The sequence below is a fragment of the Microtus pennsylvanicus genome, chromosome 11 (assembly GCF_037038515.1).
Source record: "Microtus pennsylvanicus isolate mMicPen1 chromosome 11, mMicPen1.hap1, whole genome shotgun sequence".
Classification (NCBI taxonomy): domain Eukaryota; kingdom Metazoa; phylum Chordata; class Mammalia; order Rodentia; family Cricetidae; genus Microtus; species Microtus pennsylvanicus.
In genome coordinates, this window is record NC_134589.1 from 11,814,655 (window position 1) to 11,833,677 (window position 19,023).

The following is a 19,023-nucleotide window of genomic DNA, read 5'->3' on the forward strand; positions in this document are numbered from 1 at the left end:
GCCATAGCAGGCAGTTTACATCAATCCAGGCTTCTGTCTAGTGGTGCTTCTGCGTCCATTCCAGGACATGGGACTCCAGGTCCCCTGAATGCTATGCACATATGCTAGAAAACACACTCTTTGCTATGGTTTCCTTACCTTTTTTCTCTCTGTAAAGATATTGGTCAGTCACCCAATCCATGCAGAAAGGCAGGATTTCAGATTCTTCTAGAAGCTCATATTGTCATCCATATATTCCACAGAAAGAGATAATTAACTAATGTTCTGATCTTGGAAGTCAATTATACTAAAGATGCTGCCTTATAGTAGCGTTCAAGCCATGCAGTGGTGGCATACATCTTTAATCCCAGCATTTGTGAGTCAAAAGCATTAGAGCCCTGTTTTAGAATTTAACCTGGGAACATGTTTTGATTTAACAAAAGAGAGTTCTAGTATATAGCTATTCTTAGGACATGCGAAATCAAGGGACCAAGTGAGGCATGAGTCTGAGGAAATTCGGTATGGATTAGGAACTGGACTTTTGTGAGGGTGGAGCAAAAAGGTTGCTTAAAACTGAAACTTGGCAAAAAAGCAAAGGAGAAGTCATGGAGGATGATGAAGGAACTGAAACTTCTACTTGTAGTTATATGGAAATGAGATGCGATTAGTAATCTTTTCCTTCTGAATTGTTACCACAGACCAAGTAAATTTCTTTGTTAAAGACCACAAGAAAAGAAGAAAGATGAGGAAAGGGAAAGGGAGTAACAAGGAAAAAGGACAAATTTAAGAGTAAATTAGAAAGGGGATGTGGTGGGGTGGGGGATGGGGCAACCAGGAGAGGTTGGACAGGAGAGTGGGGCTGAATGTGGAAATACATTGCATGCACATGTAATAAGGAGTTTCAAAGAATAAATGGAAATATTACATTTAAAAATAATAAAAGAGAAAGAAAGACTTGTTCATCAAATTTACAATATGAAGATGTTGGTGAGCTAGGGGAGAGCACTTCTGTGGAGGGGAATGACAGCATATGGACCTGAGCTGTTTGTAACATGGGACAGATTAAATGTGGACAAAGTTTTGGAGCCAAACATACCGAGAGGGAAGGGAGGAAGCTATTATTTGTCTTTGTTTGGTGGACACCATAGCATCCTGCCTGACCCAGCAGATATAGAAGGAAATTATGATGGAAGAGAGAGGAGATCACTTTGGGAGTTCCTTGAGGGGTAAAGTTCAGAGCATGAGTAAAAGCATAGCCTTTGAAGGAGCAATTCCAAGTGTTTTCCAAATACAAAAGGAAGCCCAGATATGAACAGAGGCCTACATGGGTTTCTTGTATGGTGGTAAAAAAGACTATATATAGACTTTGTGACTGCTTGCATTTCCTCAAAGAAGTCTCAAGTAAAATTGTAACCTAACAGTATAAGATAGAGTGAGACACCTTGAAAGTGAAGTTTGGCATAATTTCTGAGAGTGGTTTTGTCCTTTAAAAAATTATGATTATATCCCAAAGATATGAAATTTCTGAACATTATTAAATATAATACTTTAAAAAATGTTAATTTACTAGAGTTAGTATTTTATATTGTTTTAAAAGTTTATGTATTCCTTGTCGACTTTAGACTTCTTCAGTGATCTCGATAAATATTCTGGCCAGGGCTTGATGAATTACGAAGTTTCCATGTCAACTCTGAATGAAGTCTTCATGAACCTGGAAGGAGAATCAACCACTAACCTAAGTAAAAACTATTGGTATAAGTCACAGAATCAATCAATAGACGACCATGTAGCTTTTGTGACTGCTTAAGGAGTGTGACCCACTGTAAATGTGGCTCTGTTGTTTGACCTGAGCTGTTAATGTTCCCTGACATCATCCGACAGCAGGGCCATACTTAGTGTTGATTCTAACTCCTTGGCAAGACAGCAGGTCTGCCTCCTGATACTCACCGTTTCCTGGGCACTTTGACATTGTGAGTGTTCTTGATCAAAGGCATGAGGTCTGAGCATCACTTCTTGTATGAATTGTTTCTTGCTTATTAAGAAAAAAAGCCTAAATGGAGAGAATTCTTACCAGCCTCCATGTTGCTCAATGGGACATAAGAGCTGTCATTTTTGGAGCAGGTCTCTTTACAGGTAGTTTGATCAGTGTGGATAAATAATGAGATATATCCATATTTCCTTCCTGTAATAATTCTTCCAACAAATATGGTTGACACCATCTGACAGATAAGGATTTCTGATGTAAGAACAGTCAGATGATTCTTCCCAAGCCATGCTGCTTACAGCTCACAGGCAGGGACAGCATAGATATTTAAGTGTTTTCAGAGCTGATCTTTTTCCTTATAAGTCCAGATTATTGATGCCTTAGTAGTATTTAAGCATTAACAACTGCTGATCCCTATGAAGAGGATTACTTTGAACTCCCTCAGAATAGTTATTTCAATTGAATGTTTGTCTTTTCCAAGTTCTTCATTTGGTATATATTTACCAGATATTCTCAGGAAGAGTATAGAATTTGGTATTATTCTATGTTTTTACCATGTTTTCAATGTAATACAAAAGCATTTTGTTAATTTAAATTTTTTCATAGTGTTAGAAATTATAAAGCATAACTATAAGAGGAAAATAATGAAGCTTCATGAGATTTGCAAATGTTATTTAATTACTTTGAATAAAAGAATAAAAATAGATCAGACATAAAATAATTTATTTATTTTTTCACGAAGAAAAGTCAGTTATGCCTTAGGATGATATTTGTAATGCACGCGCGTGTGTGTGTTTATACAGACTTTGAGAAAAGAGAAACAGTAAGAGACTCCGACAGCTTAAGTGAAATGGAGCCGGCTTATTCTTCTCTTTCTGAAGTGCCGAATACTGTGAGTGCCATGACCCTCTGGAGGATGCAGGTCTGTGCAATAGCACGGCTTCGCATCCTAAAGCTAAAGCGAGAGAGAAAAGCATTTTTGACCTTGTGAGTATCGAAGTGCTGTAATTTTTTTAAGATAAAAAATTTCAAAAATTTAAATTACAAGAACACTTAAAAGGAAATCACAATACCTAGCATTCCTGCTTGACAAGAAATAAGTGCAGTATTGATTTTACTGAATATGGGATTGCTTGTATATTAATTCTTGATTGGACTTATGACTACATGCTGTTTAGTTTTAGTAGTGAGATCAAATAACATTTATTTGACAATGCCATTTAGTATTGTAACATGCTGAAATACCACTTTTAGAATGTTGAAGTTGAAAAATGAAATGAAATTTATGCCCTGGCAATGCTGAAGCATGCATGGACAGCCCGCATATGGCAGTTCTATTGAACTCGTCCATATTGTGTTTCACGGTCAAAGGTGATGAGGACGACTGACCAGGTCTCTTCCTCAAGAGGGCACCAGATCTCTTTACAGATGGTTGTGAACCACCATGTGGTTACTAGGAATTGAACTCGGGGCCTTTGGAAGAGAAGGCAGTACTCTTAACCACTGAGCCATTAGCACTTACGGTTGGTATAAAGTAGAATCAATATCTAATAAGTAGTTGTAGAATATATTACTCAGGAAAAGTGCGGTAGAGCCCTATGGTAACTTGTCTTTGTTGTTTAGTCTATTGATTCTTGGAATTGCACTGCTCCCTTTGATTATGGAAAAGACGGCTAATGCTTTGATAGAGCAAAAAGGCGACTGGGAATTTAAAACAGAATTGTATTTCCTGTCCCCTGGACAACTTCCTCAGGGTCTGCGAACCAGCCTATTGGTCATCAATAACACAGGTGAACTGAGATCAGCATTTTAACGCGGAAATAGATCTTTAACTGTTAAGTAGTACATGAAGGGGGGGGGGGGCAAAAAGTCTGGACTGGAGAAAAATGCGCACTTATAGAAAATGACTCGTGAGGAGCAGTACCGTTTCTCTGATTTTGGAGAGGGCAAGGCTGGTGGGAACAAGGACAAGGGACTTGTCACTGTCCAGTCTGGCCTCCATCCTTTTTACTTGACAACCCTAACTGTGGTGAGACAGAGAAGTAAACCTTTATGTTAGCCGAAGACTCTCTCTAGATATCTTTGTTACCCCCTCTCTGTTACTTACCGCATATCACGTTTATAATACACAGTGATGGACATGCAAAGAATGGTGTGTCTGCACTTCGTGCTCTTGGATGAAATTCAAGAGTCAGGAAAACTGATGTTGTTATATCAAAGAATGCTGTTCGGTTCGTTTTGGTCAATTCAGGGTTTCTTTATGTAACAGCCCTAGCTGTTCTGGAACTGCTTTGTAGACCAAGCTGGCCTCAAATCCACGGAGACCCATCTGCCTCCTGAGTGTTGGGATTAAGGTGTGAACCAGTGTGCCGGGAGGTAGTTGAAGTGTCTAGGAAGGAAAGATTTTATGTTACTTCTGAAGATGTTAAACCATTCAGAGTAGCATCCTTTCCTGAATTTCTCGCGGATTCCAATCTTCACAGGTGTTTCTGATTCAGGGTTGTAGAGTGTCTTCACTTTGATTCTTTGCTCTTTTCCATTTCCGGTTCGGGAAGTAAAATTTCATGTTTTTTTTTTTTTTTAAAAAAAAGTGGAATTGTTGAGCCCTACGTTATTTTCTAACATTGAGAATTGTCCTTTACCCCTCAGATTGTTGCTATCTCGTAGCGTATTCTCCATTCAACCCGAGGATAACACACTTGGATTTGCTCATTTCTCCCTCCTTGTCCTCAGCTGTCAAGTAGTCTGAGGATTTATTCTGTCATATTTCTTCCTTCTCTAAGTTTGATGCAATTGTTAACAGTGTATTAATCTTTTCATTTGAGAAAAGATTGACAAGCCTTGCTTGGTTCTGAATGTGAATCACTATTATTGTGCCCTGTTGTGAAACAGAGTTGTGATGTGTGACTGCCCCAGGGGACATGTAAACATGGTTTTCTATGTGTGTCCCATCCCATCTTGGGGGAACTCAGATTTGTTTGAAACCTATTTGTTTAATTCTGGAGCTCTATGAAGAAGAAAGAAGCCTTTCTGTTGTCTAATCTGCCTTTCTTTGCAACTTGGGGTTACTCCAGTCTTGCCTGCTATTCTTCTTAGACATCATGTCTTAGAAACAAGGAATGTTCCCAGAGACGACAGTAGCAACTATCATTGTGTGGAATGACAGGCAGGAGGGCTCCTGACTGCTCGCTTTGTTCCAGCTCTGGCTGGATAATAGCAACCCTGAGTGTGACTCAGAGCATGCTTTGATAATTCCCTTGCGTTCTGATGTTGTAGAAACCAGTGTGCTATTACATCTTCTTCTCCTGTGTGCACCAGGCTGTAGGTTTTTCTCAATTTTTTATTTCTTTCTCCAGCAATTTTACCTGTTTTCTTCTTTAAGAATACATCAGAATTTTGATTTGATGGTAGTACCTTTTTGATTTCCCAAGAAAGGTACATTATGCAATATATATGCAAATGTGAAAAAGATGAATTGGATATACATTTTTATATTTAATTTTTGTTAAGAATAGGGGAGAGAGGAAAAAGTTATTAGGCTGAGTAATCTGTAGTATTTTTCCTATTAGTTTTCCAGAAATTTTAAATGTATATACATACCAAAAAATTATAAAATAGAATTATCTTGTTTTAGGCATCACATATTACCTTACATTATGAGGAATTAATATCATAATTAATAAAGATCTACTAAATAGAAGATGGGTGAGGAGTGACTTATCTTTTGAAGCCAATAATATGTTATGTATAAAGTACACCTCTTACGGTAGAGTAGGAATGTTAGCTTTGTTAGGCTCATAAAAATTTTTCTTTGCTTTTATAATGCCTTCTGTTATTGCGATCATACTAGGATCAAATATCGAAGATTTCATACAGTCACTGAAGCATCAAAACATAGTTTTGGAAGTAGATGACTTTGCAAACAGAAATGGTACCGAGAGCCTCTCATACAATGGAGCTATTATAGTTTCTGGAAGACAAAAGGTAGGTTCTCCTCTTGGTGTTTGCTTTGTGACAATACATACTCAAACACAATTTAATAATTAATGTCAAAACCGTATGGACCTTATATGAGATTGTATGAACATTTTCAAAAGCATTAGTATTTTTTTTTAGAAATTGTAAGAAGGCTGTAGCAACGTAACCATGAAAATCTCTTTTTATTACATATTTATTTTCTCTCTGCTCCCTGACCATAAACCGGCAGTGATTCCTGGTTAGGGCAGATTTAAACCCTGCTTACTGAAGTTTCAGCAGCAGCAAAATAGGGACAAAGCGACACGAAATTGGCTACACTAGTAAAACTCAGGATTAAGTGGATTCTGGTTTTGTCCTATCTACTGCATGGGATCTAATACATGGTCTCACTCAAACATGCATGAACCCACTTAGACTCCTGTAATAGGAAACTGCTTGTTTGTTCCTGGCTGTCCAGACCCAAAATATTTACACAGAAACTATCTTATTTAAATCACTGCTTGGCCAATGACTCAAGTGTATTGCTTGCTAACTCTTACATCTAGAATCAGCCCATTTTCATTACTTTATATTTTACCACAAGGCTCATGGCCTGCCATCAAGGTTCCGGCTGGCAGCTCGCATCTTTCCCCTCTGGCAGCTACATGGCGTCTCTCTGACTCTGCCTTCTTTCTCCCAGAATTCAGTTTAGTTCCCCTGCCCCCTCCACCTAGCTCTACTCTACCCTATCACAGGCCAAGGCAGACTCTTTATTCATTAACCAATAAGAGCAACACATATACAGAAGGACTTCCCACGCCAGACTCCTCTTACATAGATGAGAAAACAAAGACTTAGCAAAGCTAGTTAACTTGAAGATCAACAAGTAGCTAAAATGTGACTGAGCTCTGTGTGCGTGCACGTGTATGTGCGTGAACGCACGCATGTGGATGCAATAGCTTTATTGTTTGAGGATTTTATCTTGTTGGTTTTGGTTTAAGGACTACAGGTTTTCAGTTGTGTGTAACACCAAGAGACTCCACTGCTTTCCTATCCTAATGAATGTCATCAGCAACGGGATCCTTCATATGTCCAATCATACGCAGCATATTAGAACTGAGGAAGCTGTGATTTCACCAGTAAGTATTACATTCATTTATCCTGAACAATTAAAAAATTCACAGTGAGTGCTGCTCCTAAGGATGGCTACTGTGTCCTCCTAGCTTGTATGCCGTCTGACTCATGCTCCCAACTACTCAGTTTGATTGCAAAAGTGATTTATATAGTCTACAATTTTACAATCCTGGCTTTACAAAGTGTGTAAAAGGGAAGCATTGGTGAGAAATAGAAGAACAGAGAAAATGCCTCCACGCTTTATAGTCATACTACTTCCTTCCTTTGTCCTTCCATCCCAGAAGTGACTGACTTCTCCTTTCTATTTTTGAGAGAATTTTAATTTATTTTTGACAATTTCATTTATGTATATAATGCATTGTGATTGTATTCAGTTTAGTTACCTGCTGTTGCTCCTTTCCCACCTCTGTTGACTCCTTTCTTGCCTAGTAGTCTCCACCCCTCCACTCCCGTGTGCAGGTGCTTTGCAGGAAGTGAGAGCTATGCTATGTTGTGATTGCAGTGGTCTTATGGCTAGCCTGGAGAGGGAATTTCAAAGCACTTCTCTCCCTCCTGACTGACAGGCTTAACCCCTCTTCTATGATTGAGTCCTTGATCTGGGATAGAATGGTAGAATGTGTTCTTTAGGGTTGAGTATTTAATAGTCACTTTCTCTCAGTCAGCAGTCTGACCAGTTGTGAGTCCATGCAGCAACTGTTTCCTTCTGCGAAGAAAACAAAACAAAACAAAAAATTCTCTGACCGTAGCAAAAAGAAGCATCAGTCTATGGCTATGAACATAATGTTTAGGAAGCATTATGGCTACCTGTCCATTTATCAAAACATCAATAGTACAGTCATTCTCGCATAGGTAATGTGACCTCCCCAGGTTTTTGACCAGATTTACATTAACAGTCACTTAATTCTCTTCCATGGAGAAGATCTTAAATCTATGGCAACACTATTAGTTACTCCTTTAATGGGCTTGCTACTTTGCACTGGTGGTTCTCTCTTGCCTGGCCAGTAAGTACTATAGCAAGCAGGGTCCATTGATGACTTTTCTTCCCTAGAAGCCTACATCCCTTTTTCTGTTGTTAGTTCCAAAGTCCTTTGGATAATTCTACAGGATTGATATATCTGGCTCATAAGGTAGCTTTATTTGTAGCTTTTTGAGAAGCCTCCACTCTGGTATCTATGGAGCCTCACCAGTTTATACTCCCACCAGTAGGGAATAAAGATCCCCTTCTCCCACTTCCTTTCCACTTGTTCTTTGCCTTCTTGAAAGTAGTTATTATAATTGTGATGAGAAACAATCTCAAAGTACTTTTAATTTGCATTTTTGTCAAGAATGGATGAATTTATAGACACATATGCTATATCAAAATAAGATAAATAATTTAAACATATTCTTAACCAAAAAAATTGAAGAAGTAATAAAAACCTTATGACTAAAAAGTCCATGTTTTGATGGAGAATTCTACCAGATCCTTAGAGGAGAGTTAAAACCAACACTTTACAGATTATCCAAAATAGAAGAGATAAGAATGCTTCCAGTCTTTTTTTTTTAGGAAGCCACTGTTATGCCAATACCAAAGCCACATAGAGACAGAACAATAAAAATAAGAAAACTACAGACTAATCTCTTTGTTAAACATAAATGTAGAAATTGTCAATAAATTACCCACAAAACAAATCAGGAACAAATTAAAACGATCATTATCATCCTGACTTCATTTCAAAAATGTCAGAATGGTTGAAGATACGTATATTTGTAAAATTAATTAATAATCTAAGTGGCCTTAAGAGCAGAAGTTACACAATAATCTTAATAGTTGCAGAAAATGACATGCGTGTGTGTGGTGTGTGTGTAATTACAATAATTAGAGAGGAGGTAATGGATTTGAGATGAAATCAGAGGGACATGGGAGGAGTTGGAGATTAAGAGGGAGGAGTGGAAATGAGAAAAAAAGCAGTATTTATATATGAAATTAATCCCCTAATTTCACTGAAAATAAACTAACGAAGACACTAGAAAATGAGAAGATATTCCCTGCCCATAAGTTTGCTTAAAGAATCAGTATTATGAATACAGCCATCCTACCAAAAGTAATCTTGAGACTTAACACAGCTTTTTCAGTTATTTCAACCCCTTGGTAATTTTAATGATGCTATCAACTGTGGTATATAGGTATCTCTTCAAAACCCCTCTGTTTTTTTTTAAATATATTTTCACAAGTAGGTCCTGAAATATTCCTGGCTTCTTTTGTTTTTGTTGTTTTTTTAAAGCTGAAGTCTTATGATAAGTGATGAGTATGGTGCCCACTTCACAAGACGATACTTTGATTTCCACTAAAGTTCTGTTTGTATTTGCAGGACCTCATGATGCTCTGGTTTGGGATACTGCAAGGTTTCCTGTTCTTATTGCTTGTCGTGTGCAGCATCTCGCCACACATTGCCATGAGCAGCGTCGGGGATTATAAAGTAAGAAAGGGTGGGGTGGGGATTTTAAGAATGCTAGTAATTGTATTTTTGATTCTGTAAGTGCAGAATAGTTTAGCTCTGGGGTGTGGAGAAGCACTGAAACATACCACTGCATCAGACAATGTAGTTTAGAATTATTTCCAACAACTCAGAAAGCTGATTTTTAAAATTCAAAATGCTTTTACTTCAAAGTTGCATGGAAAGTACAATGATTTTCAGAGTGTCCCATTACTTTAAATCTTCAAAGTATAATATTATATACCTTTTGGTTGAATTATTTCCTAGATGCAAGAAAATAATCCATCAAAAATAACCTCCCCTTTCACACTCAGATGCACATAGACAAAGCATGTATATTTAGACAAAAGCTGCTGAGTTACTTAGTGCTGCCTATATGGTATGTGTGTAAGACTGACCACTTGGGATTGGATATCCTATTGAGGGCTAATCCCTGAGGAAGATTGATCCTCCCTCTCTCTCCGTACCATGAATTGCCTCTACCTCTTCATCCAAGGGAGCAGCCTTGTGGGATTTTCTCTATTCTGTTAGCATGTCTATTCATACAGTCATTGTTAAGGTCTTGTTTAAGCAGCTATACGATTTCATGAGGGTAGCCTTCTTGTCATAGCCAGAAGACACAGTCTTGCATCAGACTTCTTTGGTCTTCTGACTCTAAAAATCCTTCACTCTATTTTCCTTCTGTTCATTCTTTTTAGACCTGCTATTTGTCTCTCTACAGCGTACTCCCCGTCATGGTTCCTTCCTGCAATCTTATTTTTTACAAAAACTAAAAATATAGATTAACTCTAAAGATCCAAAATACAGAATCCAAAATTTTAAAAGTAATAGCACAATAACATTACTGAGAAATCCCACAGCTGAGTTCCTGTAGTAAGAACTAGAAAGCGTTTAGACTTTTTTTTCATTATTCATGGATTAAAGTGGTATTGCACACTAGTGTACTAAAGAAATCACCATTAGAGAACTGGTTCTGTAGGTCTCAGGTTCTTAAAATTTTTGTGTATAATTTTTGATAATAAAATAATATTAATTTACCTTAAACATCCTTGCAGTTCCACCTAGCTCCACGTGCATACACTTATGTAATACATAAGCCAGTTAACATTAGTAATACATTTTTAAAAATGAGCAAATATAGTGAATTTGTACCTTAATTATGACAAGACCCATTGGCCCAGCACTTGGTACACATGAAGAAGTCAGTCATTTCTCATTGCATTGAATTTAAGTTCAATGTTGTTACCATTTTTTATGTCATACATATCAAAGAATAGATTAACATTTTATAAATTTTGCATATGTTGACTCTCCTCACTTTCCGTTTCATTTTAGCAAGTGCTTGAGGGAGTAATCAAATATCTCATAAATGCATTCTCAGGGATCAGGAATTATTGGGAGGATTGGGTTCACCGCTAACAAACACACAACAATTATCCCAACAAGGGGAAGGTCTGTTCCTAAAGCAAGAATGCAGGTGCATGTGGACCAGATATATCAAACCAGTGCTGTGAGATGGTTTGCTCTCTGAGATATTCTAGAAACATCTATGTCCCTCCCCTAGTTGATCAGACCATTAAAGTAATAATCTCCAAAGAATTAAACTTTCCCCAGAAATCTCATGTTGGGAGAAGAGAAAGACTATAGCTTGATGCCCTACAGAAAAGAATGTTGTCTTCCCGGCAGAGATTTCATACAGTTCTTACAACTTTGCCAGATCACCTTGCAGGAGAGATGGAGCAGAGTCAATTATAGGTTAATAATGGCCCACACCTTGACCATGCCTGCTTAGTTATGCAAAGCACTTGCCTTCTATGGAAACCTAAAGCTCATGTCAGTATCTCTGACTAGATCCTCTCATCTGTTTCCTGTCTTCCCAGTATGACTCACTGAACAAATCACTCTTCTCTGCCTTTCAGTGTTCACTGTCCCTTTGATTGGCACATTGGGGTGGGTGACCAGCTTTAGCTCTTTGGAACTACAAGAGCCTAGCCTCTGACCCTACAATGTCCAGTAATAACAAATCTGACCTTTCTGAAGATAAACCCTCACTTCATGATGTAAGACGACAGAATTCCAACAATTACACCACAGTTGGATAGCACACTGAAGAAAGAACAAAGATTAAAAAAAAAGGCTCGGGGAGCTTGTTAGTTATTGTCTAAGTTAATTAGCTCCAATTGCTGTTTAAGTCCCACTAACTCTCTGGGGGAGAGTAGTTTCTCAAAAAGAATTTGGGGGTATCATCTTACCTTAAGATAGCAAGTGGACACTAGAGACACATGGTTAGTATGTAGCCATTTGGCATAACATGGAGCTTGATTTGATTTTCCAAGATTCCAAATTCAAGTACTTCCTAAGACAATGCCTGGGAGTGTAACTATCAATAAAGTTAATCTTGCAGGCTTGAATGAACACTAAATTATATATTATACTTAAAAAATGGAAAGCATAACTCTCCAAGTAGGAATAAAGTTTGAAGAAACCCTATTCTCCAAAGGTTATCATCTGCTGTGTCAAAAATTAGACTGTGAGAATGCTATCACTGTACTTCTTCACAGAACGAGAAAAAGCAATTCTAAAGTTCACATAGAAGCTCAAAAGACTCTGAGTAGCCAAAGAAACTCCCAGCAGAAAGAACCGTGACGGGGGGGCAGGTACAACCAAGCTCGTGCGGAGCCCTGCGTTTGATCCCCATCACTGATAAACCAGTCAGAGTGGCACATGCCTGTAATGCTAGCACTTGGGAGATTCAGGGTCATCCTTAATGCATAGTGCCAGGCTACCCTTGACTACATAAAAGCCTAATTATTTTTAACGGAACTGATGTACCTCCTGTGTTTTCTCATCAGAAGAAAGCTGATTCCCAGCTGTGGATTTCTGGCCTCTACCCTTCTGCCTACTGGTGTGGGCAGGCAGTGGTGGATATTAACCTCTTCAATGTAATTCTTCTCTTGAGCTACTTCACATTGTACATGACACAACTGGTTCACATTTCCTTGACTAGTGGAATTGTGCTATCTATAGTAAGTACAATGACATCGACCAAATTCTGTCCAGCAATTAGAAATGAAAAGCAATGTTAGTTGTTTAAATATTTGAAAATATTTTATAAACCTAACTATACGTATATTACCAGTTAAATATTTTAAATGTATGAAATTTAAAATTTCCCTCAGATGTTTCATTTTTAACTGATATTGTCTGTGTTATCTTTAGATTGCTCTTTCATTCGGTTGTGCAGCTTCTCTCGTCTTCCTGACGTATGTGATATCATTTGTTTTTGGCAAAAGGAGAAAAAACAGTGGCCTCTGGTCAATTTGCTTCTTTACTGTAAGTATGAACGGTATCAAATAAATTTTGTCTTGAGCAGTGGGAAAATTAAAAATGTAGATATTTAAAGATTCAAATCCTGTGCCCAAAATTTTTGAGAGCTGACTTCATACCACAGTACCTGACTTCATGTGATGTTTCCCTGTCAAAATGCAAGAGTACAACAAAATGAACTCAGCATTACCAATGGACCATTTAAAGTTATGCATATAAAGTACACATAAAACATCATTAAATTTTTCATTAAGATTTGAATTTGATCCCAAAGTCTGGTAAAATCTGAACTTCGAGCTATTATCATTCTCAAACATTTTAGATTAAAATTACCCAGTAGAAAGGAGCTGGAAGTGTAATGTGTGTTATCGAGTCAGTTATATTTATGAAGACTTCCAGTACACATCTTTGAGTAGAGTTCAGTGTGGACTTCATAAAGGAAGTGTCCGACTGTAGGTATCGTGGTGTGCTCTGGTCATCCGCAGAAATGTTGGACTGCATTCATAGGTATCCTGGGAGGCATGCTGTCTGCATGCCACAACTCGGGTGCAGCTCATTCAGGAAGTCTGTTTTAACCTGAGCTCTGAGTGTTTTAGATACTGTATTTTGATTCCCGTGTCAATTAATTTATTAATAGCCATGTCTGTTCAATATCTCTATACATGAAAATGAAGGGCTTGTCTGGTATTATGAGAAATTTTGCTATGACTATTTATCCAAGCAGTGAAGACCCAGAGTGTTCTTCACACTGCCTGTAAGCTGTTGTTCCTAAGACATGATTGAATGTCTGTCTGTATCATAGCTCTAAACTTTCAGAAGGGGAGTCCTGAAACTATGAAAGCCTTCAACCCAAGACCAGCTGTGAGAAAATACACTCTTCTGTTACTACCCACTGACGCTACAGGAAGTGGGTAGACACAGCTGGCTGCTGTTCCTTATTAATATACAGCATTTGTATTTTATGTTTCTGGGTTGAATTTGGTTGTATTCAGCAATGGTGTTTATTACTCGTTCACAAGCCATCTGGAGTAGAGAAACTAGAAAAACTACTACAGAGTACTTCATTTGAAAGACTGCCTTTGAGGATAACCGTGAGAATCTGTGCACCAAAGTCCCTTGAGCACATTTTTTATTAGCTAGCAGGATTGCTGACGTTATCCAGGGCTATCCCAACACTAACTGTGCTGAAAAGATGCAATTAGAAGACGATCTCACTGTAACTCACCTGATTTTTATTTCAACTCATACTCTTTAATATGTCTAGCAAAGGTGGATAAAGCAACCAAGTCATGCTGATTCCTTAGTTTTGCCAGTAATTTCAACTCTGAATGAATTATTTCTTGGAGCTAATGGTTAAGTATTTCAGGGTTAAGGTCAAGATGACTGTGGACAAGTGTGTTACCACTAAGCTTGAAGATAGTAAAGATGTTCTAGTAAGTGCCTTTGTAGTTACTCTTTGAGCTAATTCATCTTCAGTTCCAAGAATAATTTCTTCTGCAGCATTTGCCTTTCTTTGTGTTGTCTCTATTTACAAAGGAATCACTTAAGATTAGGAAAAGTGCTCATCTAGCTTAGCAGTTTTGCTATATGCCAAGTGAAAAATCAATGTATGGCCTTATGCATATAACTTACATTAATTTTCAGAGAGCAAGCTCTCAGATGAAAAGGCAGGCGTCATTAGCAATGGTAGAAGCATGCCTCAATATTTGTGATTCCACATTCAGTAGAAAGCTTAGCAGGGACAATTTCTATATGGATGTAGGCTCTATTGTTGTTTTACACTATATTAAAGGTGTTCAGATTATCAGAAGTAGGAAATATTGTTTATAAAGAAAATAAAGATGCCCTGGAATTTGAGAGAAAAGAAAAACAAACATGGACTAATGTGCAATGCCTTGGCAGAGAGATTGTAGCTGTTGTTGCAAAATGAGAGCAGTCTTTCAGAACTACTTTTTAAAATAATTACTGTGCTCTAACTTAATATTAAGTATTTGGTCCTATTCTAAATTGTATTTACCAAATTATCAATCATCCTGGGAAGACATAAGGATTTAAAGGACAATATACACAACCTATACAGGTGTAGACATATTACTGTGTTGGGTTAAGTCAGGAACACATAATTAGTCATTTTAGCTTTGTCCTTAATCTCTGGTCTTTTCATCTATGAAGAAATTTCTTAGTCTGATTAATAATAGAGGAATATATTCTCCCATCCAATTCTATGTCATCTCTTTACTTTATTTTAAGATTATAATTTACTTACAACATCTCTCTCCTCACCTTTCTTCCTCCAAACCCTCCCATATACTCATCCTTACCCTTCTTCAAATTCATGACCTGTTTTTTTGTCATTGATTATCATTGACTGAATATGTGTGTTTGTATTTACACATGTATTTCTAAAAAAACCTGTTCTGTCCATATAACGTTACTTGTCTGTACCCTTTCAGAATTGTCACGGAAAGCTTGTCTACGTGCTCGTCCCTGGGGAAGACCACCTCTCCTGCTCCTCCGAGCTTCTGTCATTTGCCCATAGTTCTGTGTATAGGGTTGGGGCCTCATGGGTTTTTCCCTGTCCAATTTGGCCTATTAGTTGGTGTCATGCTTGTCCAAGTCACATTTGGGTGGTCATGTTGGTGACATTTCATGGGCATAGCTTCTGATGTTACTAGGTGAGACAATCTCACAACTAAGTCTCTCATCCTCTCGCTCCTACAATCTTTTTACCCCCTCTTCCACAATGTTCCTGGAGCCTTGGGAGCCTTAGGTACAGGAGTGTTATGTGGATATATGTATTGGGATGGGTTTCCACAACTCTGTATTTTGATTGGTTGTGTTTTTCTGTAGTAGTCTCCATTTGTTGCAAAGAGAAGTTTCCTAAATAAGTGTAAATGCTGCACTTATCTGTGGGAATGAGGACAGAGATTTATAGATCATTGTCAGGAATTATGCTGATTTAGTGAAATAGTGGTTGTAGATTCTCTTTCAACAACCCTGATTTCACTGGCACTGAGTAGTTCGCTAAAAGCTCCAGACATGGTATCCGTCTTGTCTTGTCTTTACTCTGCTAATAATCCCCTTTGCTTTCAGGCTACATTATTCCATTTGTCTATTCTTTTTGCTTTTGTTTCCTGTATTTTTGGGATCACACCTAAATACAAAGGGATAACAGCCAGAGTATATAAGGAACTGATGTAATTCAGTTAACAAGAACGTATGGTCCAATTTAAAATGAGCAAGTGATCTGAAAAAAGGCCAAAAAGAAATGGAAATGGATAACAAGTATGTTCTGAAATGCTTAATATCATTACCCATCAGGAAAATATAAGTATTACATCATTTATTTTCTTTTAAAATGCACATAGAAGTAACATGTTAGCAAGCATGCAGAGGAAAGGAAAGTTTATGCATGCTCTGATGAGAAGATGGAAATCAATTCAGAGCAGAGTATAGTATAGAGGTTCTTCTCTTCTGGAGCAAATATTAAGTATTTAAAGTCAGAATACCAAAGAGAGAGCTGTATTCTGGACTTAATGTGTTACGATTCACAAGAACAAACACATGGCTTTCATGTTTATGGCTTGAAGTTCCAGTTGGCAGATGACCACATAGAGAAAAATGTCACATAAAGATGTAAGGAAATAATATGTAGCCATAGATTGAAGTCCTGTCCTTTTCAGAAAAATGGGTGGGGCTTGTAGATTATGATATTGGGTAAAGCCATATACAAAACACAAATAGGACATGTTCTTCCTCCAATGTGGAAGCTGAGAAAAGTGATTACAATGGTTAAATAGTGACTATTAGGAGTTGGGAAAGGTGCGAGATGGAGAGTTGGTAAACCAAGATTGGTGTTGAATTCCAAAACACAGATATAAAAAAATCATTTCTAAAAGTTAATGACACAATGGAATCAACATGATCGTGTGCACATCCTGTACACACACACACACACACACACACACACACACACACACACACACACACTGGGTATGTAGAAAAGATTAACTCAGAGGTTATAAACATAAATGATAAGGTTAGGGAAATGCTAATTATTCTGATTTAATTGGTGCATGCTGTATGAATGCATTCAAATATCACACTAGCCAGAGTTGATGCTCAGTGGTATAGTACGTGTTTAGTAAGCAAGAAACCCTGTGTTCAGCGTTCAGCAACCCCTATCAAAAGAAAGCAGGTCATATTGAACACACAATATGTGTAATTAACATACATTGTTAAAATTAATCTTGTATTGGGTTGATAACATTTCTGTATATTATTAGCAAAACCATTTCTTTTTTGTCTCAAAAAGGGAAATTGTTATGGCCATGTATCTGTATCTTTATATGGGAAACTGTGGAATTTGTCATCTGATGTGGTATTCTTGGACTTGTCCTGTAGATCTTCACCATCATGTTTGACATCCTTTTGACTGATTTACTCAGCGAAAAATTGCTTATTGCCTTCATGATATTAGTTCCTTCATTTTCATTTTCTGCATTCCCGATTGTTTTGGAAATGGTAAGAAATGTCATCTACTGTTCCATAAAAATGTAATATGTTGGCTATTCTGCAGAGATCTACAGAGATAGAGAATGGGTTAGTAGGCTTGGGGAATGAGAGCAAATGGACCTGAGGGATTGCTTTGTGATGATTAGAGTGCTCTGAAATTGGATTGTGGTGATGCTTGCACAAGTTATTAAAAAGTCCTGAGTCTCTAGTCTTAGAGTGGGTAAAATTCATCACATGAAAATAAACGTCAGTAAAACTGTTAAAAAGTTGTGCCTTAGGCACTTTGAAAATTGTAGACACGGTTGAATGCTATTAGAAGCTAAAGCCAGATTGTAAAAGAACTTCCCACTTCAATGGATAGTTATTAATTCCTGAGGATAAGGTCACACACCATACTTTTCAACTACTCAAAAGCCTATGTCAAGCACCATTTTGTGATAGTCACTGTGGTAGTAATTACAGACACCCGATGAGCAAAACAACAGAGTTCTTCCTTCAGAGAGCTTGGCAGAAACAAAGACACATCACCTTCCATCAAGTCGCTGTAGTAAACTTCAAGGTTACAATGGCAATGTGCTGAGAAAGAGCATGATTGGTGCAGTTTGGAGTCAGAGGATGCTGGGGAAACGGTGCTCCTAAAGGTCTATAAGAACTACTGAAGGAGTAAGATAAGAAACAAGCATGTCCTGCCGAGAAAACCAAAGACCTCAAGCGAGGAGAGACCACAGACTATCAGAGAACCCGAGTATTACAGAAGTTCAGCTGAGATCATACTTTCAGGGAATCTTCACTGCTCTAGATGAAATGGCTTTAAGCAGAACACGGCAAGTTTCATTAATTATGTTCTAGGGGGGATGTAGGGAGACCTGTCTACAAAAATACTTTCATTGTCGACAAAGCAGTGGCTGGAAGTTAAAATCATAACTCATCCTTTTACTTAGTTCTTCTTTCTAAAACGTAAGTAGGTGACATATAGAAATCTAGAGTTGTCACAGGGAATTTCGAAGTGATGCCTTGATTTCTGCATAACTGATTGATGATAAAGAATAATGCCAATAACTACTCGTTATGGTTGAGAAAAGTCATTGAGATAAGAAGGGAGCCCATGAGTAAGCTTCTGTGGGAAACTTACAAATATCTTAACTCCTAAAATTTTCACAATGTCAGCATCTCTCTCTCTCTCTCTCTCTCTCTCTCTCTCTCTCTCTCTCTCTCTCTCTCTCTCTGCTTTGCATTCAATAAATGTTTTTAAGTCAAATGTTTTTTTTTAATGGAGGAGATACAGGTTAGGTGCTTATTAAGAAAGGGTATTTACCAAGGAGCTCCTCTCCTCTTTAGGGAGCAGGTCGTCAGTGCACACAGAACTGAGTTTAATGAAGAAAATAGTCAATACCCAAGGCACATGTTATTTAAATGCAGATTGTGAAGTAAATATATTTAGCCCTTTTCTTTCTTTTCAGAGAGACTATCAGTACTACAATGAATTTGGAGAACTCAAATATGGCTCATCTGGGGTTGATCTTCTATCATGCCTAATAGTAAGATGTTTTCCTCACTGCATCTCCTTTACTATAGCTGTATGGCCTTGTCTGATGCTTGCTGTCTCTGAAAGTGTTTTCAATACAGTTTTAGATAAAGCAATGAGTTTTA

General features: G+C 37.7%; 1 protein-coding gene across 3 annotated transcripts in view; it reads left to right on the forward strand.

Annotated features, from left to right (window-relative positions):
* Positions 1-19,023, forward strand: part of LOC142859821 (ATP-binding cassette sub-family A member 6-like) — a 72,032-nt gene that overhangs the window by 35,597 nt on the left and 17,412 nt on the right. For all 3 annotated transcript variants that reach the window (XR_012912261.1, XM_075990244.1, XM_075990245.1), the window contains 10 exons: positions 1,602-1,718; positions 2,767-2,950; positions 3,587-3,753; positions 5,814-5,947; positions 6,922-7,059; positions 9,406-9,513; positions 12,384-12,557; positions 12,751-12,864; positions 17,263-17,382; positions 18,834-18,911. Coding sequence is in view for 2 of the 3 variants with exons in the window: in XM_075990244.1 (XP_075846359.1) it covers positions 1,602-1,718; positions 2,767-2,950; positions 3,587-3,753; positions 5,814-5,947; positions 6,922-7,059; positions 9,406-9,513; positions 12,384-12,557; positions 12,751-12,864; positions 17,263-17,382; positions 18,834-18,911 (1,334 nt within the window). In the remaining variant the exon portion in view is untranslated. The remainder of the gene's footprint in view (positions 1-1,601; positions 1,719-2,766; positions 2,951-3,586; positions 3,754-5,813; positions 5,948-6,921; positions 7,060-9,405; positions 9,514-12,383; positions 12,558-12,750; positions 12,865-17,262; positions 17,383-18,833; positions 18,912-19,023) is intronic.